At 38.1% G+C, this 26,394-nt stretch overlaps 1 protein-coding gene and 1 long non-coding RNA gene across 2 annotated transcripts in view; both read right to left on the reverse strand.

The window, feature by feature from the left end:
• Positions 1–26,394, reverse strand: part of LOC139118317 (tyrosine-protein kinase RYK-like) — a 202,722-nt gene that overhangs the window by 58,309 nt on the left and 118,019 nt on the right. Inside the window, exons 7-8 of the mRNA XM_070681571.1 lie at positions 21,328–21,431; positions 717–839 (exon numbers count right to left, since the gene is read on the reverse strand). Coding sequence (XP_070537672.1) covers positions 717–839; positions 21,328–21,431 — 227 coding nt within the window. The remainder of the gene's footprint in view (positions 1–716; positions 840–21,327; positions 21,432–26,394) is intronic.
• On the reverse strand, positions 16,897–20,357 carry LOC139118321 (uncharacterized). Its single transcript, XR_011548680.1, has 3 exons — positions 19,718–20,357; positions 19,187–19,324; positions 16,897–17,573 (listed from the first exon to the last, which is right to left on the reverse strand). It is a non-coding gene; the product is annotated as an uncharacterized lncRNA (long non-coding RNA).

Genomic DNA, 26,394 nt, shown 5'->3' on the forward strand with positions numbered 1-26,394 from the left:
TTGGAAACCAAAGCATTCAATTCTTCTTCAGAAAGTAGGATAAACCAAGAAATTTCTCGACTATCGTTTCGATCAGCCGCAGACGACATCCTCATTTACATTCCGGTCGGCGTTCGCATCAATGTTGTTTTTTGACGTCAGCGGGCATCATTTTTCGGAACTGATGCCTGACAGGCAACAGTTCAAACAAATGATGCCTGATGACGCCGTTTACGTGGATCAGAACAAAAAGAACGCATCCCACATGACTATCAATGGACGAATTAGAATACAGACTGCGGATGAGGTGTGTTACAAATGCCACGGACTTCAGTTTATACGATCACCTCACATTGGTATACCAAATGTGTGCTACAAATAAGCTGAATTTTTACTGAACAATGTGGTCATCCAAGAAATCAGCTGAATTATTAAGTGAATATGAATTTTACAATGACATTTTTTTAGGATGTGAAATATCGTAACTGGAAAGTTATGGTACAATTATATTCAGTATTATAGTAACATTAATATCTAGTGAGAAAATTTGAAATTAAAAGGTAATTCTGAAATTTCTTCGGAGATTCAAAATTAGTTCGGAAAGCATTTGCAATATTCCTCAACTGATGTTTAATGCTTTGCATTCTAAGTCACAGCTGGTTAGAAGATTTTCAACCATCTTGGACAAGGAGGGTGACCAAAGCCTTATTTTATTCAAACACGAACTATCCATATACCTTCATGTAAAAGATCTCCTAATGTAATCTGGCTTCTTTTGACACTAATTTCTTTCAACTTGGATTTGAAATCAGATGTCTTGATATCATTTACTGGATGATATCTGCTCATACTGTTGAAAGCTGTAAGAGATATGAAAAAATAACAAATTAACATTCATAAAAAGTTCAGTACCTCAAATTAATAATATATTCTTGAGTAATTAAATGAAATTGGAAAAGAGACTATAAAATGCATACAGCATAAGATCACAAACATTTCTCAATAAACAAGTAATTGTCAATGAAGGCACCTATGCTAGTATGGATAAACATCCTGTGGAAGCAGTGAAATTGTATATTTAGAGGTTATGACACGAATGCTGATACAACACAAGGTAATAACCGATTTATCATATACCCATGCCCATAATTTTATTAATAGTATGAAAAACCTTAAATTTTGAGGCTTTAAAGTTTACTTTATTACACCTTGCACATAAATATCGGAATATCTATGTGAACAGGCTTCATTCATAAAGTATATGACAAAATCAACATCACGCGTAACAACGCTGCAAGTCCTACATATCTCAATGAACCTGAGAAGAAAGACACCGGGATATAAATGGACATCAAATCAGGGCCAATAATTATTATCATTCAAGGTAACTATGAAATTTACCAGGTCCAAGGAATATATTGAAAATGACTAAGGCAATGGGGTCATCTTGAACCACAAAATAGTGGTGGTACCAGGTGTCCGGTATGAGTAAGCGTACCCTGCCAGCTAGCTGCACCCGTCAAGATTGACCCCAAGCGACAAATCCAATGTTATTTGGTGAAATCACCAAATTACTTTTGTGAGTCAAAATTTGGTATGCTGTCGCTCATCATTCGAGAAACAGACAGGTCATATTTTGATACAACATCTCTGTATCTATCATAGAACTTCTTAAATGATTTCACCAATCTACTTTCTGAGAATCCTTGCCTCACTAACTTTTGAGTTAATAGGCTGTGTCTAACTCTAAAGTCTTCATATGAATTGTATGCTCTACTGCATCTCAGGAGTTGTGAAATATACACACCATAAGCTGGAGATGATGGTATATTGCTTGACAAAAAGGGAAAGTTTATGATTTCAAAATTGAAATCGTCTCTTTTGTCATACAGCTTTTGTTTAGTGTATTTTGTCTAATTTCAAAAAATATGTCTAGGTATGATGACAAGTCCACACTTTCAGTTGTCTCCTTTATTTCTAAATGATCTGGGTAGATGTGGTGTAGATAACTGGATATACCAGGATTGTTTAAACTGATGAGATCATCAAAAATCATCATACAGGAGGAACCTTTTAACCGATCAAAACCTGTCCTCAGCTTTAAATCTATCATGATTTCAATTTCAATTGTGCTCGATCATTGTACGGCACGGAGCTCATGTGGAGAGGGGCTGCCATTTTGTTTGTTTACCCTGAGCATTGGCATGTCAACAATCGTCGCTCGCACAATAGCTGCTTGCTCACTACCTGTGCTGGCGCTGTGCAAACTGCAAAATGTTTGCCAGAGCTTGGCCAAAAATACGAGAACTTTAACAGGAAAATCATGGGAAAACATTACAAGTCTCAACATGTTATTTCCGTATTTGGCAACCAGAAATACCTAATATGTTCCTCAAAACCCTTCAATTTTTTACGTCGGCGACATCACTTTGCAGGAGGGGAGCGGCAGCAATTTTGTTTGTTTACATTGTTTACCAACAAACTGCTGATGTATATCAGGAAAACTCCAAAACCAATGATGTTTATCGTACATATCTCGACATTTACCATGAAATATCATAACGTCACTAGGAAGAAGCAATATGAGCATGGATATATGATAATAGTTTTTACCTCTTGTCTATGACAGCTGAATGACAATGTGCAATTGGTTATATTCTAGGGTGATTTATAGTACTTTGTCCTTGCACATAGTTTGAAAGGAATTAGTCAAGGTATGTCTGTGTCATAGCTCTAGGCATAAAAAGGTCATTAAAAATAGCGTCAAGTACACTGAAGCTCCTCAAGTGTGAGGCCAGTTGAAGTAGTTGGTTGTTGGTAAGCAGTAATTGACTTGGAGGCATGGGGTTGGGATATGGGATACACAAGATTTGTGTTAGATACATTTAATTGTATATACGGCATGATTTGGCTCATTAACCCTTTCAGGCCGGGTACCCAATATATCGGTGTAACCTTTGACCTCCAGGGGCTTCCCCAGTAAATGTGATGTCATTCTTTCAATTTTCCTTATAGGGGGGTTATAGGGGGGTTAGGGGGGTATTACCAACACATGGCATTCATTTCCAAAGGCCTTTCTATTGATATACAACATGGCGACCTGTGCATAGAGGTTTATTGTCGATCGGGTCAAAAAGTTCGTGATTTTTGAAAGGACTTTTACACTGCAATGCAGATATGAATGGCCACTGAAATTGATCTAAATGTTGCCACACTTGTGTAATTGGTTTGTAAAGTTGTTCCAAAACTAGCCTCAGAAGTTGCACTGACTTGTTATAACTGCCGGTGAAAATCAAAAAGCTTTTATGGACCCATAATAAACACACACCACTGAGTAAACTTTGCAGTGCACTTCACATACACAGAATCATATTATATTCTTTTTATACCGCAGCTCTGAGTTACATTTATCACAGCTGAGTCAGAGTCTAGTTGTCGTTAGACTCTTGCTGCCTTTGCATTGTATGAAGTTCTTTGGCAAAAAAATCATGATCAACAAGAAGAGAGGTGTAAATACGCCAGAAGCAGTATGTGAGAAAGTTGTCGAAATGTACAAGGATAGAAAGTCAGGAAATCTTTACCCTACACATACAGACACTAATCAGTTCCTACTTTATTGCTTTATCTCAACAATTTACAGCGGAAGCCTACTGTGAAACAACACTATCATCTGTCTGTTGTTTGTCACAACTCAACTAATAAGTGTGCAGGAAGTGAACGATCCAACAGAAATCGATGAAGAAGAATTGCAACGCCTGCTTGAAATTTTTGAGTTGGACTCTAGCGGAGATGAGTTTCCTGGATTTACTGCCGATGAAATATATGAAGCGACTCAACGTTTTCATAGAAATTTTCGTGGTTCAGGACGTCGAGGAAGGGGAAGACTGCGCAGCAATCATGGGAATTCCCGTGCCCAACAACTGGGACACGGTCGTCGAACCCCTGGTACCAGATGTATGGGCAATGCAGCTGCCGTTGAGCATCAAGATGATCCAAACATTGTATGGTTTGGAGAAGAAAGAGAACGTGAGTTTATCGACTTTGACAGTGAAAACTGTGGTCCCACATTCAATCTGACAGAACACAGTGAAGCAATTGAGTATTTTGAGATGTTTTTTACTGATCAAGTGTGGGACCTTCTGGTGACTGAAACAAATTGTAATGCTGGGAGAAAAATACAGGAAGGAGCAAAGGGAGCTTGGAGTGAAGTGACTAAACCTGAGATGAAAGCATTCATAGGTTTGTTGCTGGCTACTAGCATTATGAAACTACTGTCCTTGAAAATGTACTGGAAACTTGACAGCTTTGTGTTTGAAACAAATTTCTCTGTTGTGATGAAACGAGATAGATTTCTGCAACTGTACAGATCTCTGCATTTTTCAAATAATGCAGCACAAGGTCCTGATAATACTGACAAACTGTACAAAGCGAGGAGATTTCTTGATCTGATTGTGCCAAAGTATGCAGAACTGTACAAGCCAAAGAGAACTCAGTATTGATGAGTGTATGGTACCATGCAAGGGAAGGGTGTCATATAAAAACAGTTTATCAAAAACAAACCAGTGAGATACGGTATCAAGAAGTGGGTGCTGGCAGAAAGCCAAATTAGGTATGTACTGAGATCAATAATGTACCTTGGTAAATGTGATGGTGGGCAGGAGGGCCCTGTTGGACAGTCTGCATCAGAAGCCGTTGTCTCGAAGCTAATGCAAGGGTATTGTAATAAAGGACACCACCTGTACACCGACAACTACTATACTTCAGTATCACTGTGTTTGAAGCTGTATGATGTCAACACTTATGCCTGTGGAACAGTGCGGTCAAACAGAAAGTATATCAAAGAGACTGACACAACGTGAACTGCGTCAGAAAATGGAAAATGAGTGGACCAGTACTGTTCCAATCTTGGTTTGACAACAAGGCTGTATACTTTCTTTCCACAATCCACTCACCTTTCCATCCACCTACAGCAGCTACAGAAATAAGTCATCGTTGATGACACAGTCCCCACTTGTTAATCAGTATTTGATTACAGGTCCTCAAAGAGGATAGAGTCCTCTTCATTAGGTCTGTGATAAAAATACTTTTGAATGAATTCGCTTGATACATGTCTGAGTTATGGTTCAGGACATGAAAAAAATCGTAACAAAATGGTCGCACAGTGGCCATATTGGATCGCATCACAAAAGCATAGCTATGACATTGGTCGATGTCCTTGTACCAACTTTGAATAAAATTGGTCAAACATGCGGATATGCCTGAAAATGGCTCTGTACATGAAAAAATCGTAATAAAATGGCCACCTGGCGGCCATATTGGATCGTATCACAAAACAGATTGATGTGCATAGCTATGACATTGGTCGATGTCCTTGTACCAACTTTGAATAAAATTGGTCAAAACATGCGGATATGCCTGAGAAATGGCTCTGTACATGAAAAAATCGTAATAAAATGGCGCCTGCCGGCGGCCATATTGGATCGTATCACAAAACAGATTGATGTGCATATGTATGACATAGGTCAATGTCCTTGTACCAACTTTGAATAAAATCGGTCAAAACATGCCTGAGTAATGGCTCTGTACATGAAAAAATCGTAATAAAATGGCCGCCTGGCGGCCATATTGGATCGTATCACAAAACAAATTGACATGCATATCTATGACATTGGTCAATGTCCTTGTACCAACTCTGAATAAAATCGGTTGAAACGTGCCTGAGTTATGGCTCTGTACATGAAAAAATCGTAATAAAATGGCCGCCTGGCGGCCATATTGGATCGTATCACAAACCAAATTGACATGCATATCTATGACATTGGTCAATGTCCTTGTACCAACTCTGAATAAAATCGGTCAAAACATGCCTGAGTAATGGCTCTGTACATGAAAAAATCGTAATAAAATGGCCGCCTGGCGGCCATATTGGATCGTATCACAAAACAAATTGACATGCATATCTATGCCATTGGTCAATGTCCTTGTACCAGCTCTGAAATCGGTCAAAACATGCCTGAGTAATGGCTCTGTACATGAAAAAATCGTAATAAAATGGTCGCCTGGCGGCCATATGGATAGTATCACAAAACAAATTGATGTGCATATCTATGACATTGGTCAATGTCCTTGTACCAACTCTGAATAAAATCGGTCGAAACATGCCTGAGTAATGGCTCTGTACATGAAAAATTGTAATAAAATGGCCGCCTGGCGGCCATATTGGATCGTATCACAAAACAAATTGACGTGCATCTGTATGACATTGGTCAATGTCCTTGTACCAACTTTGAATAAATCGGTTGGAACATGCCTGAGTAATGGCTCTGTACATGAAAAAATCGTAATAAAATGGCCGCCTGGCGGCCATATTGGATCGTATCACAAAACAAATTGACATGCATATCTATGACATTGGTCAATGTCCTTGTACCAACTCTGAATAAAATCGGTCAAAACATGCCTGAGTAATGGCTCTGTACATGAAAAAATCGTAATAAAATGGTCGCCTGGCGGCCATATTGGATCGTATCACAAAACAAATCGACGTGCATCTGTATGCCATATGAAGTAATCCTTGTATCAAGTTTGAATGAAATCGCTCCAGGCATCTCAGAGATATCTGCGTGAACGGACGGACGGACGCACGCACGGACGGACGGACGCACGCACGCACGGACGCACACACGCACGGACATGACCAAACCTATAAGTCCCCCCGGACGGTGTCCGTGGGAACTAATAACCACTGTGCAACGTCGTTCATCATCTGGAGTTCTAAATCATTTTTTTTAGATCAATTCAGAAAACTTTATTATCTCCTCTAGAGAAATTTACATGTGGTTCTTAACACCAAAATACACAACACACAATACACTTACACACAAAGGGATAAAAATTGAGACTGGACACTACCCTAATTTGACTTGTTTAAAATTGAAATTGAATTCCGAATAAAACTCAGCTTCGTTCTCACAGCTCTATTACTTTGGAACTCGTAAACGACGGCCCGATGGCAGGTTCTCATAGAATCTACTTAAGACGTGATTTTGATCTTTTAAAATTTCTTTTGCCTTCTTTTTTATGCGTCGGATATATAGATCACTGAGATTTAACTGTCGCCCATCAACAATCTTATTACATATATTCACAATTCTACCGAGAATGCTTTTGCTACACAAACCCAAACCTCCAAACCATCCCAAAAATGAAAATGTTAACACGGATTCGATAAAACAACGATAAAACGTTTTTAAGATTGCAGAATTGACACTAAGTGATCTGAGCTTCTCACGTATGTTTAGTTAGCTGAAAACCGAGAATCAAGTTGTGCGCATACAAAAGACGAGCGTAAAGTTGGCGTCATACTCATCCTCATCCTCAGCCTCAGGTGACCTTTCTAGCTGACGCTGAAAATGACGCTACTCAGCGTCAGCTTCAGCGTCGTATCCGAAGATTGCCGAAGTTATGCTACCCGATGACGGATAAATGATAAAATTCGCCCATAACTGAAGAAAATAACAACTCCATTCTTTCTCAACTTCCTTTTGAATCATAAAACTGGTTCGCAGGTAATATTTTATCGTTTGAATATCTCATACAGACAAGTTGTTTGAAATGTTCGTAATTTTCAGCCCAAGGATCCGTGACTGTGTTTGTTGGTATCCTCTCAACTCTTGCGTTAAGATTTTCCAAAAATTGGTGCAAACAAGGTATACATGGTCCGAAATGTGTAAAAATCGCCACCATGAGAGGCGATATGAAAGCCCTAATTATTCAGAGGACATATAAAACAATCAACTTGTATAATTATGACTTGAGGCCTCAAAAGTCAAGGTATTAAACATAGAAACCTTTGAACTTTAAGGAAATTAAGGGCTAAGAATGTTGCGTTGTAACTACATCGTGAGAAACTGATTTTAAGAGGAGAGGTTACTAAATATTATGACATACAAACTCCACTGTGTTTTGATTAACATTTGCAGTGATATGAAACTTGGAGCACATTTTTAAAGTCGTTTTTACACTTATCATTCCATCAGATGCATTCGGGAATAATCGGATCTGACGCTGGCGAAGCTGACGCTGTAGCCTCATCCTCATCCTCATTTTCGCGTGACCCCTGAGGCTGAGGATGAGGATGAGTATGACGCCAACTTTACGCTCGTATACAAAAGCTAAATTTACACAGGGCAAAGGTCGTGTGCAATAAATATCACGTGATTATATGTTAATGAGCTACAGAGCTTCGTAGCAACCGGGCGGGACCTTTACGTTTCTATGGCCTTTAACCAATAAAAATGATCAAAATGATGTCAAACAAGTGTAAGAATGTTCTTTGGGAACTAATTTTATGAATATGTATGATTTGGGGCGGTCAGGTCATTGTAAACCCGCGAAAATTTGATCGAGTTGTCGGCCTACCCAGCGACTCACATCTGTCTGCCAGCTGTTGTTTAAATTTTTGAGGTCAAATTTTGTCGGCGATTTTTGATATTTTCTTGAGTTTGTGAACTAATTTCACCAACATAGTAAGTTAAGGCTACTTATTTTTATTACATTCCAACAAAGTTTCACTGAGGCTAATTTTTTTTTTGTAAGGTTTTGGAAAAAAAATTTACGCAGTGGTTGAGACTCTGTTTACACTTCAGTTCATTGACCTTCATTGTAATTTACAACCCAGCTGACGGCCTTCTACTTTATTTTCTTGAGTTTGGCATGATTTTTTTGCGGTTTCTTATTTTTTCGTGTTGTGAAGATGTCTGGTTTTGATTTTCATCTTGCCTGCCTCAGAAAAATATGCAGAATGTGTGAGTGGAGGGCCCAAAATTCAGTAGATGAGCTGACAGGAAAATGTCCTAAATTATCAGGTATGTAAGAGTATCTCAAACCATACATTCCGAGTTCCAAAACCGAGTCGGACTTGCAAGTCCGAGTACTCGGACTTGCATACTCCGAGTAAAACTGCTTACTCGGACTTGTATACTCCGAGTACATGGCCTACTCGGACTTGTATACTCCGAGTACACGGCCTACTCATACTTGAATACGCCGATACGTGTTCCTTAGTGCATATTTTGCCATACCGGTCAATAAACGATCTGTCGAAAAAATGTATTTTATTACTCGCGGAGTTTACGGCTAGCGCGGATCGATATGTCGAAAATCTGCTCTTTTGAAAAAAGGAATTTCATTTTCACGATGTCTTGTAGGGTCCTACTAATTACTGCCCGTGACTGCCCGTAGCTGCCCGAGAACTGCCCGAGAACTGCCCGAGGACTGCCCGAGGAAAAAGTGGGCCAAATTTCGCCCATTTTAACACTAAGCCAATAGGTTGAACTTAAATCATGCCCAGCCAACCCAAAATATCATTGATTTGGTGTTTTCTGTAGCGGTTTTAGAACCCGAAACACGCCGGGCTTTCGACTAGAAAGACGTCCCCATCTTGCTTGTTGAGATCATACCATTCAGTGCAAGGGGTGGTAGACTGTCAGGCTGTACGCGCTCGGCGAGGTTATTGTGCCACCTCTCGAACTGAATGGTATGATCTCACTATCGAGCCTGCGACGTCCTTCAAGCCCGGCGTTTTCCGTGTTCCAAAACTGCCGGAGAAAACATCTGGTTAACGCCAAATCAATGATATTTTTGGTTGGCTGGGCATGGTATAAACTGAACCTATTGGCCAAGTGTTAAAATGTGCGAAATTTGGCCCACTTTTTCCTCGGGCAGTGCTCGGGCAGTTCTCGGGCAGTCCTCAGGCAGCTAGGCAGCTACGGGCAGTCATGGGCAGTAATTAGTAGGACCGGTCTTGTAATCTGTAGCGATGTATATATTTAACCACGGTCCCTCCACAAGGAGCGACCGTGATTTTACCATCAGAAGAAAGCTACTGCCACGGCCAGCAGCGAAGTTTTTTGAAAGATGACTTAGACATAACATTTACAGTAAAGCCAACAAGTCATCGTTGATGACACAGTCCCCACTTGTTAATGGGTACTTTGATTACAGGTCCTCAGAGAGGATAGAGTCCTCTTCATTAGGTCTGTGATAAAAATACTTTTGAATAAATTTGCTTGATACATGTCTGAGCTGTAGTTCAGGACATGAAAGAAACGTAATAAAATGGCCACATGGCGGCCTTATTGGATCGTATCACAGAACAAATCTATGTGCATATGTATGACAGACATCCAGCTCTATGGGTTTGCTCAGAATTAGATATATGCAAATTTAATGAGGTACAGTATGAAGCATCATAAGGTCTCCCATCATACCATATATGAAGGGTGTACCACTTGTGGTTCCTGAGTTATGGACAAATATGTATATTTAAGGTCAAAGGTCATCAACGTCATGTGACATTTTGTCAAAAAAATTGTAGTGCTAAGTTATCCCTATATACCAAAAATCAGACCTCTAGCTCTATTTGCTTGCTAAAAATTAGATATGCACATAACTAATGAGGTACAATATGTGGCGTCATAAGGTGTCCCGTCATACCATATATGAAGGGTGTAGCACTTGTGGTTACTGAGTTATGGACAAATATGTATATTTTAGGTCAAAGGTCACCGAGGTCACATGACATTTTGTCAAAAAATTGTATTGCCAAGTTATCCCTATATACCAACAATCAGACCTCTAGCTCTATTGGCTCGCTCAAAATTAGACATGCGCATAATTGATGAGGTACAATATGTGGCGTCATAAGGTGTCCCGTCATACCATATATGAAGGGTGTACCACTTGTGGTTCCTGAGTTATGGACAAATATGTATATTTGAGGTCAAAGGTCACCGAGGTCACGTGACATTTTGTCAAAAAAATTGTAGTGCTAAGTTATCCCTATATACCAAAAATCAGACCTCTAGCTCTATTTGCTTGCTCAAAATTAGATATGCACATAATTAATGAGGTACAATATGTGGTGTCATAGGGTGTCCCATCATACCATATATGAAAGGTTTAGGACTTGTGGTTACTGAGTTATGGACAAATATGTATATTTGAGGTCAAAGGTCACCAAGGTCACGTGACATTTTGTCAAAGTGTCTGAGATATCTGCGTGAACGGATGGACTCATGGATGGACTCATGGACAGACATGACCCAATCTAAAAGCCCCCTTGACTTTATCTTTGGGGACTAAAAACTGTGTAACTGCATCCTTTTTGCAATATGAATACGATGAGAAACTAAATTTTTATTTTTCTTGGCCTTATACATGGGAGTCTATGGACTGCCTTATACATGGGAGTCTATGGACTGCCTTATACATGGGAGTCTATGGACTTCCTTATACATGGGAGTCTATGGACTGCCTTATACATGGGAGTCTATGGACTGCCTTATACATGGGAGTCTATGGACTGCCTTATACATGGAAGTCTATGGACTGCCTTATACATGGGAGTCTATGGAGGTGAAAACTAAAAAGTCCTCTAACACGGCCAAATTTGATCGCATTGTGAAACAAATCGATGTGCATCTGTATGAGGTAGGGTACTATCCTTGTACCAAGTTTGAACGAAATCGCTCCAGGCGTCTCTGAGATATCTGCGTGAACGGACGGACGCACGGACGCACACACGCACGCACGCACGGACGCACGCACGGACATGACCAAACCTATAAGTCCCCCCGGACGGTGTCCGTGGGGACTAATAAACTTCAGGCAAGTCAAGCCACTGACTCAGTTCGATATCGCACAATCGTTTGATTAGCGAAATAAATGCATGACATCACAGGTCAAGTCAGGTTATTGTTTACGACCAAGTGGTCACTCGCACTGGGTTCATACTATACACGAGCGCACTGTGCTCATTTTATTTTGAAAAATTATTAGTTTAATTATTTTATCAAGACATAAATATGCCTAAAATGCTTGGGAAAGTCTATCATGGCCTCGCAACGCTAGCAAACCAAGGCCATGACGTCACAGGTCGACAGGTCATTCATATTCGATAATGGCGTCCGTAATGTAATTCGCCGCGATGCATCGCGGTGATCATGAAACGTTGTTGTGCCCAATTCAAGTCATGTATCAAATCAGGATCTGATCCGGTAATGAAACGAAAAGACAAGACAAACTAATAATTTGCGTGACGGTAGCTACACTCGACAACGACAATGACTTGAGCCACCGACCGTGCTTGAGCGTGTTGTACTAGATCAGAGATCAGAGAGATCGCGTTAACAACTCTTTTCTTTGAGCGACTGGAAGTACATGTACTGTATACGCTGTTTGCAAATTTTTATCACAAGATCGAATATTTCCTCTGTTTTTCCAGCATTGTTTTTCTATAAGCAAGTGTAACTCGGCGTATTCAACTCCGAGTAGGCCATGCACTCGGAGTATACAAGTCCGAGTAAGCAGTTTTACTCGGAGTATGCAAGTCCGAGTACTCGGACTTGTAAGTCCGACTCGGTTTTTGAACTCGGAGTATGCTGTTGAAAGCACTCTTACATACCTCAAATTATGTTCTAAATAAACAGATCAGATTTGTTTTACTTTTGGTATTGATGTAAAGACTGATGAACAGGATGCGCATCCAAACCACATTTGTTATTTATGTTATAAGCGTTTGTTCAATGATACAGTATTTTCTTTCATCAATGATGTATGGGAACCCCACCCAAGAACAGGAGAATGCAATGTTTGTAAAGAATTTAAACAGCAAAGTAAAGGAGGAAAGCCAAAAAAGGTAACACGGGGCAGACCACCAACAAAATCAAAACAAAATCATGACCATGACTGCCAAACTGATGTAATTTTAACAGAGGATGGTAAGGCTCACTTAATGCAACAAGCTGAAATGTCACCAACTTTTGATTGGCCTGACCAATTTCAGCCAATACCAATGGATAATGTAAAATGCACCATTTGCCTGTCTGTTTTCACTAATCCTTCGGAGACACCATGTGAACATGATTTTTGTAGTAAATGTCTTGTTGAAGTATTTCTTACTGAAAATGCCCAGTGTGTCCGTTGTCCATTTTGTACCCAGTCTGTATGTTGTTTTTCTGTCCGTCCTGCCAAGTTGTATTTTATTAATATTTTACTTTCTTTACCAATGAAATGCCAAACATGTCAACAAATTTGCAACTCCTCTGACCTTAATAAACACAGCTGTACAACAAGTCAGATTACAGAGTCAAATAAACAAAGTGAACAAACAGCAAGCATACTGTCAGTATTAGAGCAACTGATAGAATTACCACTCATAAAGGACTTGGAGAAAGTGGCAACACATTTACTGAAAAGTAAACTAAATAAATCAGCAGATGGAAAAACAGCCATCTACAAAACAGGAGGACCAGTAAGTTTGTTTTTTTATTTTTTATTGATATTGATATTGCAACAATGAAATTTTTAACAGAAAATATACAGAATGTTATGTGTGGATATTGATCATTTAATGAGTTCACAGAAAACACTAGTATATATGCTGCTGGGCTAGGGTAGATTGTAGTAAATTGAAAAAGAACTGCTCATCCAAAGTTTATAACTTAGATAAGAATGAAAAGTCAGTGGTCTTTTACATTATTTGATGATGATATGCTTTGCATTCTAAAATATGTATTTCAGGATATTTCTGCCCAGATAAATATTTATTTCATTCAGTGACACAAGACTCAGTTGTAACCAAATCTGTCTACATCATTAATGCTCAATTTATTTCTTCTTACAGAACCTTGACATGCATATGCATGACATAGGTCAATGTCCTTGTGCAAACTTTTAATAAAATCAGGACGTGCCTGAGTTATGGCTATGTACATGTAAAAATTGTAACAAAATGGCCGCCATGCGGCCATATTGGATTATATTGTGAAACAAACTGAAGTGCATATATATGATAAAGGTCAATGTCCTTGCATCAACTTTGAATAAAATCAGTTAAGATGTGCCTGAGCTATGGCTCTTTACATGAAAAAATCGTAACAAAATGGCCGCCATGCGGCCATATCTGATTGTATCACAAAACATATCAATGTGGATATGCATGCCATGGCATAGGTCAATATCTTTGTACCAACTTTGAATAAAATCGGTTGAAACGTGCATGATTTATGGCTCCGTACATGAAAAAATTCAAACAAAATGGCCGCCATGCGGCCATATTGGATCATATCATGAAACAAATTAACGTGCATATGTATGATATAGGTTAATGTCCTTGTACCAACTTAGAATAAAATCGATTGAGATGTGCCTGAGTTATGGCTCCGTACATGAAAAAATCGTAACAAAATGGCCGCCTGGCGGCCATATTGCATCGTATCAGAAAACAAATCGACGTGCATATGTATGACATATGAAGTAATCCTTGTACCAAGTTTGAATGAAATCACTCCGGGCATCTCTGAGATGTCTACGTGAACGGACGGACGGACGGACAGACATGACCAAACCTATAAGTCCCCCCGGACGGTATCCCTGGGGACTAAAAAATAGACAGAGAAGGCTTGATAAAAAGAAAAGATGGGAGTGGGTAAAAAAATGTACAAGGGATCTGGTAAAAAAGTAATGCTACCTCATCAATCTTTTAGACCCTACCTTGTCCTGAATATCAAATGTTCCATCCCTTGGTATTACATAACGCCAGATAACAGGAAATGTATTTACAACCTTGGGGATTTTTGAATTAATGCTATGAGTGTTATCATTCTAATGTAAACAGCACTTAAGTTAGTTACAAATAGTGAAATGCCTTCCACCGTGATTACAACATCTGGAATTATCCTGGATCCAAATTTCTCATCAGTCGAGTCTTGTATGTCTTACATAGGAAAGTTGCAAAAATTGGTCTGCAATGAAAAAATTCACCTCAGCTTTGTTTTCTGGATCAAATTTTCCTACAAAGTGATACAACTATGACAAAATTATGTTCACAGCCTATGAAACGGTCTCACAACATATCCTGGGTTGGTGTAGGTCATTTAAGGTCACAAACTGAGAAAATATACAAATTTGGGGGTTTCCCAACACTATGAGCAGAAAATTTATCTAATAACACCTTTATACCAAATTACGAAGCTATCAAACAAATAATTTTGAGAGCAAGTTTTCTTGACCAAAAATGACAATATTGTCTTAAAAATACAAATTTGTATATTTAAGGACAATTTCCACACATCTAACTATTGTCATCTCTGTACGTCTGTGTACCAAATATAAAAGCTGTCTGTCCAGGGGTTTTAAAAAGAAAATACTGTTTAAGATTTTTTGACCAAAATTGACAAAATTGCTCCAAAATAGTAATTTTCCCAATTTTGTCATAATTTCAACAAACTAGAAGAGTAACACCCTCGCAAAGATCCAACCCAAATTTGAGAGCAATTCGGCGGCGGTTTCAGAGAAGAATAATTTTTACTGAAAATGAGAAAAATCACCAAAAAATTCAGCAAAAATACAAAATTAAGGAGTATCTTCACAATATTCATAAGACTGTATAAGGTTCACCTGAGGTACTTGCACACAAATTTTCAAAGCAATCAAAACAGTGGTTCTGGAGTTATTAATTATTGACTATTTTCACATTTTGTAAGCTCATTCGCATAATTTTGGTAATTCAGACTTCATTTGAACAAAATCCCATCTATAACCCAGGATGCATAAACATACCAAATACAAAGCTGAAACGTGCAGTGGTTTGCGTGTTTTTGATGTTGACGGACATACTGTACGTACGTACGTACATACATACATATACATACATACACACACACATACATACAGACGCCATCAACTTCAGCTTATATGATAACCTCACATTGGTATAACCAAATGTGAGCTAATAAAACCAGATATGAACTGAAAATGCTCACGTGTATCATTATTACTGCAGTTATGTGTAAATTTGAACCTTTGCCACATGTTTGCAACTTCATCGAAAGTATTATGATCAACATAATGAACAATATTCACAGCCGATTTTTCAAAGCAATCAAAACAGCGGTTCTTGAGTAAGTAATTTATGACCAATTTCACATTTTTGAGCTCATTTGCATAATTTGGGCAAAACTGACTTCATTTGAACAGATTCCATCTATAGCCCTGGATGCACCCACTTAAAAAGATAGCGGTTCACGAGTTTTGATGTTGATGGACATAATTTACGCATATACATACACACATACACACAGACACCACCAACTTCAGCTTATAAGATAACCTCACATTGGTTTACCAAATATGAGCTAAAAATGCCCAAAAATACAAATATGGAAATTTCACCGCAATTTGAACAAACCTAACTGAAGTCACCCCAGGTTAACTGCATATCAAATTTCAATCAGACATGCAGTTTCAGAGAAGAAGGAAATTGTTGACAAACGACAAAGAATGGATGCCAAACGAAAATCAGGCTATTTGATAAGCTCCGCATCGCTGTCAGCAGAGATAAAAAATCCCACTAATGGCCACAGAGGACAGCCCCCTCATTGCTTCCATTTGATCAAATTTTGAAATACGTAAATAGCGGTATCTTTATTCAAGCTGCATACACAAGCAACATGAAGGGACATTTCTACCTGAAGAATGACAGACGACGGATGCCAAAGGAAAATCAGCCTATTTGATAAGCTCTACATTGCTGTCAGCAGAGATAAACCAGATATGAACTGAAAATGCTCACGTGTGTTCATATACACTGCATATGTGTGTTAATTTAAACTTCTGATATTTGTTTGTAACTTTTTGTAGAATAATCAACATCATGGACATATTCACGATAGATGACTTGGAAAGGACATTGTCTATAAATATAACTTAGATGGGAAAAAAATTTAACTGTCTTTGACTGCTGTCATTGTCAGCATTCATAAGCGTATATTAAGTGGAATAGATTGTTACAGGGGTTCATGCTATACACGGCATATTGACATTATCATAAAGTGATGTAACACCGAAAACACATTCTTTTGGGAAACAATGTTTAATTTTAAGAATGCAAGTAATCACATTAAAAAATGAGTATGTTTGATATTGCTTTCAAGAAAATAGCTGGAATGCGAGTGATTGAGAAAGACCTATGCAAAAGTAATTTGGACTTTGTGTGTGTGAGTTACTCTGGTGCCAAGTTTATATGACATCACTGCTTGAATCTCTCAAAAATGTGCGTATATAGTTACATTATGGAATACAGAAAATAAAATTGTTATTGTATATCCATATGGATTGTATGGTAAAACAAATAATAGTGTATGTTTATTGTTATATAATAATCTGTTCTAAGCGTAAATGAGATCATTGCAGGAATGTCTGAGAAATTTCTGTTAGCAGTTATGTTATTAAAATACAGGAAACGAATTTATTGTATGGCCATATGTACCATGTGGTGGAACATATCGATATGTATACAAGCATGCATATGCATGCGTAAATGTTTAACTGCCTTGGGACTCATAATAAAAAACGTTACATATCAAGTAAAGTACAAGTAATTTAAATGAAACAACAAAGTATTAATTATAATGTTCATAAGTGAAGAAGAAGTAAAATAGTGAGAAAACTGCTGGTTGAAGCCTTTTTATTGTTCTTTGCTGTCAGTTGGTTCCTCAGTGCATACAGCATCTTCAGTGTCCATTGCTGGCCTGTAGGAATTAAATTTGAAATTACTGATGGATTCATGATAAATATATATGTTATGTGACAATTCATTGTGAGAAGAACATATGTGGGGAAAAAATAAGGAGTGGGAAAAAATGTACGAGGGATCTGGTAAAAAGTAATGCTACTAGACCCTACCCCCTCCTGAACATTAAATGTTTTACTCCTTACATAAGACCAGCTAGCAGGAAATGTATTTACAACCTTGGGGATGTTTTAATTAATGCTATGAGTGCTATCATTCGAATGTAAACAGCACTTAAATCAGTTACAGATAGTGAAATGCCTTACACTGTGGGGGGATTACGACATCTGAAATTGTGTGGATCCAAATTTCTCATCAGTTCTTGTGTGTTTTATATGCAAAAGTTGCAATAATTGGTTTTGCAATGAAGAAATTTATTTCAACTTTATTTTCTGGATCAAATTTTAGTACAAATTGATATTAAATATGACAAAATTATGTTCACAGCCTTTGAAACTCTCACACAACATATCCTGGGTTGGGGTAGGTCATTTAAGGTCACAAACTGAGAAAATTACCTAAAATATAAAAATTTGGGGGTTTCCCAACAATTTGAGCAGAAAATGTATGTAATAACATCCTTCGGGACTTTTGTAACAAATTACAAAGCTATCAGACAATTAATTTTGAGATCAAGTTTTCTTGACCAAAAATGACAAATTCTCTTTAACCCTTTCACCACCATGATTTGTCCCAAATCCATTGTTTTCTATGGTAAAGTTGGACCTGTATACAGGGAACTGGGGGTGAAAGGGTTAAAATACAAATTTGTATATTTCAGGACAATTTCCACATATCTAATTATTGTCATCCCTGGACATCTGTATATGAAATATAAAAGTTGTCTGTCCAGGGGCTTTAAAAAGAAAATGTTTTCTAAGATATTTTGACCAAAAGTGACAAAAATTGCCCCAAAACAGTAATATTTCCAATGTTGTTGTAATTTCAACAATTTGAAGGGTAACACCCTTACAAACATCCAATCCAAATTTGAGAACAAATGGGCTGGTGGTTTCAGAGAAGAATAAATTGTACTTAAAATGAGAAACATAAACAAAAAATTCCACAAAAATACAGAATTCGAGATTGACAATATTCATGAACTGATTTTGATCAACCTGAGGAACCTGTATATCAAATATCAAAGCAATCAGATAAGCGGTTTCAGAGAAAAACATTTTTTGACTAAAAATTGAAAAAATTACCCCAAAAATAGGAACATGCAAATTTCATTCCAAATTTTAAAGACCTAATTTAGAATACCTAAAGGAACCTGCACACAAAGTTTTAGCCCGATCTAAGACGGTTACAGAGTTTTAGCAATTTGCAGTGTTTTTTCTTTTGAATTGATTCAGCTTATATGATAAACCACATTGGTATACCAAATGTGAGCTAAAAATATTATTGCCGTTATAAGTGGGTTTATGTCCTGTCGCAGTATAAGACAATTCGCCTAGTGGTGATAGGCAAATTGTCTTTGGTCTCAGGTAAAAGAAACATGTATTCAGACAACAATATAGCTGGTAGGTATCACATTCTGTAAATGACATTAGGTTAGGAAATAATACTTACTGTATTGCTGTTACTGTGTCCATATTTTTTGTAAACATCACTTCCAGTGGCAGTCTCTCAAGTATTGATTCTTGAGTTCCAAGAGTCCATAATTGTGGACATTCAAGATATTCTCCATCCATAACAACAGATGGAGGACTGTGAAGAAAGTACAATGTCAGTCAGAGACATTACATATCAGAATATTTCGGAATGCATGTGTTCGTGTGTTCTATTTATACTGTGACATGTGAGAGAATATGAGTAAGTGGTCTCCAACGACAAATTGCTATGGCATATCACATTGTCAATAGAAGAACATTCATCTTATTCCGATTTCACCAATATCAGTGCACTCATATTACTAGGGTACTTTTGTCATTAATGGTAAACCTAAAAGCACATGCTAAAATTTTGAAACACCAAAACAGACTGTACAAACAAACAATAATAGTCGCGATTCATCATTGCTACCTATGTACTCAGTGTGTCCACGTCTTCAAGTTTACAATATCTAGTATAGCGAGAAAAACCTAAATTGAAAAACCCTACCCAAAATCCCTAACCCTAATTAAACGACGGCTTTCCATGGAACTACGAACTGGTACCACGACGAAATTAGCTTTGAGTGACGTGACGACACTAGTCCATCAAGCATATGAAACTCGTCGATTGTCACAAAAATCTTTACAATGAACTTTTTTTAAGAAATAGTATGTTGGTGGTCGTTGTAGTCAGAGGTCCTCTTATTGGTTCTGATGTTACATACGCGTAACTTAAGTTAGCTGCCCAACGAACGTCCCAGAGGCATACACCGCAATCGACCTGACGCTTGTGCAGGCACAGCGCTGTGTCTGTGCACAAATGCTCTACAAATTTCCTTACCCCTGACTATCTTGTGTGTGAAATTCCGCGTAAACCATTCCACACTAATACTAAATAGTCTATATCTGTAAACTTATGTTCTTAACAAACAAGCGACCATGCAAGTCCATTAAAAATCAAACATGATCGTTCAGAAGTAGATCTCGGCCGCGAGTCGCAGTCGCCTTCAATCTCAAGCGTTTTGGTGCATACCGTTGTATTTACTTAATTACTTATGGCAAACCGTCCTCATCAAATTGTAGTATCAAACACAGCTCTGTACATCAAATTACGAGATAAAATCAAAATATCACATATAAATTGTGATTGATTACTTTGAACACGGTCCCTCCACAACAGGGACCGTCCTTTGATTTACTTACCCACACGACCGACAGTCTCAGTCTAGCAAACATCATCCAGAGTTCGTACTGCAGCAGCAACTTTAACAAGGGTAAGCGAGCGCAGATAGTTGGCTGGATAAGCGAAGAACTGTGAGTTTCCACTTCAAATGTCGAACAACTTCTTATGGCCAGGTATGAGCCAACACTACGGAGTATTTACCGATGGTGCACTCAATTTACACAACCATAGGGCTGCGGATCGACGCAAAACTAACGTGACTGGTCCTAGTCGCCATGAGCTCATTGTACAGCCTGAGTTGCTTTGGTAGAGCGCCCTCAACAGCAGATGTGCAATGACATTTTATTTACTGACAACAAAAGCCCACATCAAATTAATTTCAGTTATTCCAATTAAGCAATCATGTATCCATTGCGTACATTGATTAAACAGTTATTGCCATTGCACTGTTGGATGCCTAAACAATTCACTCAGATCACTGATTTTGAAGTTATTGTAAGTTTTATTAAATTATTAATTATGGAAATGATACTTAATTATGCACGCCACACCCGCCAAAAACTAATCAGTTCTTCCCATTTACAAACTGAATCTATATACCAGATTTGATTCTGATCTGATGAGCCGTTTTTGAGATATTGAGTACACGGACAGACAGACAGACAGACAGACACACACAGACAGACAGACAGACACACAGACAGACAGACATCGCTGCGACATATGCTCACGTGTGTCAACACGTGAGCAAAAAATCCCAATAATGGCAACAAGAGGACCGTGCCCTCATTGCTTCCAATTGATCTAAACTTTTAAATACGCAAATATATCGATATCTCTATTCAAGCAACACAAGCAACATGAAGGGACATTTCTACTTGACTTCTTTGTGGTCTTTTTACTTATTATTAAAAACTTTATGTATCAGTACATACCTTCTTCATTTACATTTTTTGGTCTCACACTGTTGTCCATTTTGTCATAGATAGGGTAAGCATCATGCTGATGTGGCTCAAGTTGGGCTGAACAGCTAATTTGACTGAAATATCAAACAGATGTATTAGGGACAATAAGCAAACATTTTAAAAAAAGTAAGCAAAGTAAAAAGTTTAAAAGTCATCCTAGTATAAATACACATGCTGTTCTGGTGACATTCATTATGCCATGGTACGTCTATCAATGGTCTGGTGACGCAGATTAATTTCCATTGTCAGTGTGAATCACCGCGACAATTGGGTCATTAGTACTTAATCAACAGGATGCTGCCAACCATTTTTGTATCCTATCCTAATACTGACAGATTATCACCGATAAAGTTTGATGCAGTACAATTTGTTTAGACCTGCCTGAATTATGGATAAGGACATGAAAAAATTGTAACAAAATGGCCGCCATGCAGCCATATTGGATCACATAGTGAAACAAATTGACGTGCATATGCATGACATAGGTCAATGTCCCTGTGCAAACTTTTAATAAAATCAGTTGAGACGTGCCTGAGTTATGGCTCCGTACACGAAAAAATTGTAAAATGGCCACAATGCGGCCATATTGGATTATATCGAGAAACAAATTGAAGTGCATATGTATGATATAGGTCAATGTCCTTGTACCAACTTTGAATAAAATCAGTTAAGATGTGCCAGAGTTATGGCCCCGTACATGAAAAAATCGTAACAATATGGCCGCCATGCGGCCATATTGGATTGTATCACAACTTAGGTCAATGTCTTTGTACAAACTTTGAATAAAATCGGTTGAGATGTGCCAGAGTTATGGCTCCATACATGAATAAAATTGTAACAAAATGGCCGCCATGCGGCCATATTGGATCATAGCGTGAAACGAATTAAAGTGCATATGTATGATATAGGTTAATGTCCTTGTACCAACTTTGAATAAAATCAGTTGAGATATGCCTGAGTTATGGCTCCGTACACGAAAAAATCATAACAAAATGGCCGCCATGCGGCCATATTGGATCGTATCACAAAACAGATCAATGAAGATATGCATGACATAGGTCAATGTCCTTGTACCAACTTTGAATAAAATTGGTTGAAACGTGCATGATGTATGGCTCTGTACATGAAAAAATTGAAACAAAATGGCCACTGGATCATATCGTGAAACAAATTGACATGCATGTATGATATAGGTCAATGTCCTTGTACCAACTTTGAATAAAATTGGTTGAGATGTACCTGAGTTATGGCTCCGTACATGAAAAAATCGTAACAAAATGGCCGCCTGGCGGCCATATTGGATCGAATCACAAAACAAATCGACAAGCATATGTATGACATATGAAGTAATCCTTGTACCAACTTTGAATGAAATCACTCAAGGCATCTCTGAGATATCTGTGTGAACGGACAGACGGACGGACGGAATCACACACGGACGGACGGATGCACGGACATGACCAAACCTATAAGTCCCCCCGGACAGTGTCTGTGGGGACTAATTACATGCTTGGTGGTAGCTTCATTACAGGGGAGATTGGTGAATTCATTAAATGTTGGGAAATCACATGGTAGCAGTCTGTGGGGGGTCATGTTTGTGTACTTGGGACAGTAAAGTTATGGCTGTTGGTGTTTTCCATGGCAAGATCAATAGTCACATTTGGATCACATCTCACCATAAACTGCCGCAGCCATATTGGATCGCATTGCACCATTATTTGATATGCACATGCACATTATAATACAATGTCAGTGTGCCAAATTTGATTGAAATCTGTTCAGGGATAGTTGAGTTATGGTCCAAAAACATTAAACATGGGGCCCGGGGGCACCGACGTCCTTTGTACCTCCTTACTGTTTATTAATTGCCATAAATGTGAAATTCGGCAAAAAGTCAAATTGTTTTGACATAAATGAAAGTTATTTGAACTGGTTGGTTACCGCTCCAGCATCAACAACCTTGATATGAACCATTGACTATAAAACATTTGCTTGTTACACTCACCACACTTGTACTTAGTATTTGGAGTGTACACCTATCTACAATACAATGATAAAAAGTTTGGACTCTGTAGGTCAACAGTGCATCTTTAATGTATGAGACTAAATAAGCTTACCCCTCAAGTATGTATAGGCCAAAAACAATATTTACTTTTGAATTATGTAGTGCAGGGAAGGACATACGATATGGTGAAAAGCAAACTAAATGTAAAAACTGAATATACAATTATATGGAAATGTTGTTTTACAGTCATGAGCATCTGGTGTGTGCCGAGAGACAAATATTAAAATTGGACAGTATCATCCTGACCACAGTTTGTCTGACTGGTTGTTTCCTTCTGATTTTCTGACACGGTGATAGGTACAAAATATTATGCTATTCACGATAGTTATACAACATTATGAACATAGCTTGCATTTTGTTCACAGTAGAACTGAGTTTTACATGTAAGATAACTTTCTCGTAAACTGTAAATTCTGGCTTCTGGCAGCTCAAACGTCGCAATACTACATTTTTTGATATGATATGGAGTGATTTGCACACATGCAGTGACAGTCGATATATTCATAGTATGAGAGTCTACTGTACATTAAAGCATAGTGATGTTGACAACTACATGCATGCCAGTGCACGATTTCAAAGTAGCCAGGAGGAAATTCTAATGGTCTTTTAGTGGAAATATAGGTATTAAACGACAGTGAAACAAACAACATTAGTTATCGTGACCTTGCTAAAGTGCAATCTTGGATCATGTATGATCTGATGATCATGCCAAATCACCATGTCGGATTATGCCGTGATTCTGAAGTGCGCGTACTTCCTTAGTAAATCGGTCAACATAAAACTTTACAAGCACACACTTTAGCGATCGAAGTCAAAAATGATGTCAAACACAACTGTCGAAATTACCCAAAATAAGCAACAGAAAACTAAAAGTTATCGCTGTGTCGAAAGGACAGTACATCAACATAAAAAGACGCTAGTTTGTTATGACATGGAGGCCGGAGGTAGAAGGACAGAGCATTCCCTCGCTCTCACCCAGCTATTAGTACGGGCCGCCGGTGGGATTGCCTCGCTATTAAAAGCAATGGATTCGCCGGTACTGGGGAGTACCGAGTACGGAGGCCATCATTCTTCAGTCTATCGAAGGAGCGTTTCGTGCCAAAAAATACATGACAGCAATCAAATATACGCTAAAACCTTTAAAACGTCAAAATTCGCAACTGACCGAGAAACATGATGGCGTCGGTTTGATTTTTCAAAGTCCTTGAAAAACAACGCTAACTTGTTATGTGCGCATGCGCATATTAAGGGGAGACCCATTTGATTTCGGGGGGGTATGCAGGAAGTGGGTATGGGAACTTTTTTTTGTTAGAGAGACAGCATTTTTTATTTCTACAGTCAGACCTGCATCAATTTTTTTTTTCAAATGGAGTAGCAGTGCAATTTTTCAAATTTAAGCCAGTGTTTCACATATCACAGGATGTTTTTATTTATTCATTTTACATTCCAACAAATGACAAACAAAATGGAAAGTCTATTATATATACAACTTTAAATTATAGAATATATATATAATTATAGAACACTTTTTTGGCAAATCAACTGTGATCAGTACTATACCTGCTTTTCTTTAAAACAGTCAATTCCTTTTAAGTTCTCAGGGGAGATGTTATCTTTTGTGGTCAGAGAAACAAGGCTCACACATTGTATTTCATTATATTTGTTGTTCCTCAATTTTCATTGTCAACTTGTAATCTTTCTAACATATTTATATTGAGAGAATAATGTATTGGTTTTAACACTAGTTTATTGACTCCTATCTTGTGTTTTAAATTTCACGATTTACAGAAGTCAAATAGTCCCATCTAGATATTGCCTATACCATTGAGATATTGCAACAGAAATCCTGAAACATGATTTCTTGGGTCAGAAAAGGGAAGGAAAACATCGAGTGCACCGAGGTGTTAAGTAGTGAATGCTTATATCATAAGTGCTGGAAAAAAAACACATAAGAATTACTTGTGGTAAAAACATTTGCGTGCCTTTGGCAGCATGCCAGCAAAGAATACATGAGAATGAAGTTTCCAAAATTTTGCTATTTTCAACAGCATTGTGACAATTTCTTTTTTATTTCTGTCTGTTATGAGAATATTTTTTTCTCAAGCCATTAGGCCAAAAAAAAAAAAGAAATGTTTCTGGTCAGGCCTTTCTTAAAAAATGGTGCGGTGACGCGGATTTTTTTTTTTTTTTTTTTCCTCCTCCTCCTCAAGGGAGGGAGGAGGGTCAGTTAAAGCGCCAAAGCGTAGCAGCTAATTTGCATAATCATTTGCATATCATTAATTTATATTTGCATATGGATGTAAGCTTGCACATGCATCCACACATACATGTACACTCACAACAAAATGCAATGGTAACACACAAGTGTGCAGTTTGAACATCATGGAAACTCTTTATTACACTTAAATAAATCATCACAGTATTGTAATTACAATTGCAATTAAAACAGAAGATTCAGATTGAAACTTTGAGAGCAAGAAATGGTTCGTCTGATTGGAGTTTCATTAATACATATAGGCCTATTGCTAATAAATTGTCAAAACTTGCCAAAAAGAGGAAAATTCACAAGGTTAAGCTTTACACAATTCTTTATATCATTTTGAACGACAAACACCGCGAATAATTTTTCATCACGGGGATAGATTTCAACCAGCGCCCCCCCCCCCCCAACTTCTACTGCCACTGGACATCGTCGTTCGATTCTTGATTTAAAAATACCAGCAAGATGATCACAAGACATGAACTAAGTACGACTAGAATCCCTCGAAAATCAGGTGTAAAATCTTTCAGAGGACGTGTCGGAGTGGCACCACACGCGACGCCAGTATCAATGTCAACACGTTATAAACCCGTCGACCAACATGCCGCCGCCATATTGAAATTTATGCAATGTGAACTCGATCGCGATCGTGATCGTACTAGGATAAAACTCATCGTTGTACAATCATAATCAACCTCACCAGTTAACTCTT

Source organism: Ptychodera flava, chromosome 19, assembly GCF_041260155.1.
Source record: "Ptychodera flava strain L36383 chromosome 19, AS_Pfla_20210202, whole genome shotgun sequence".
NCBI classification, from domain to species: domain Eukaryota; kingdom Metazoa; phylum Hemichordata; class Enteropneusta; family Ptychoderidae; genus Ptychodera; species Ptychodera flava.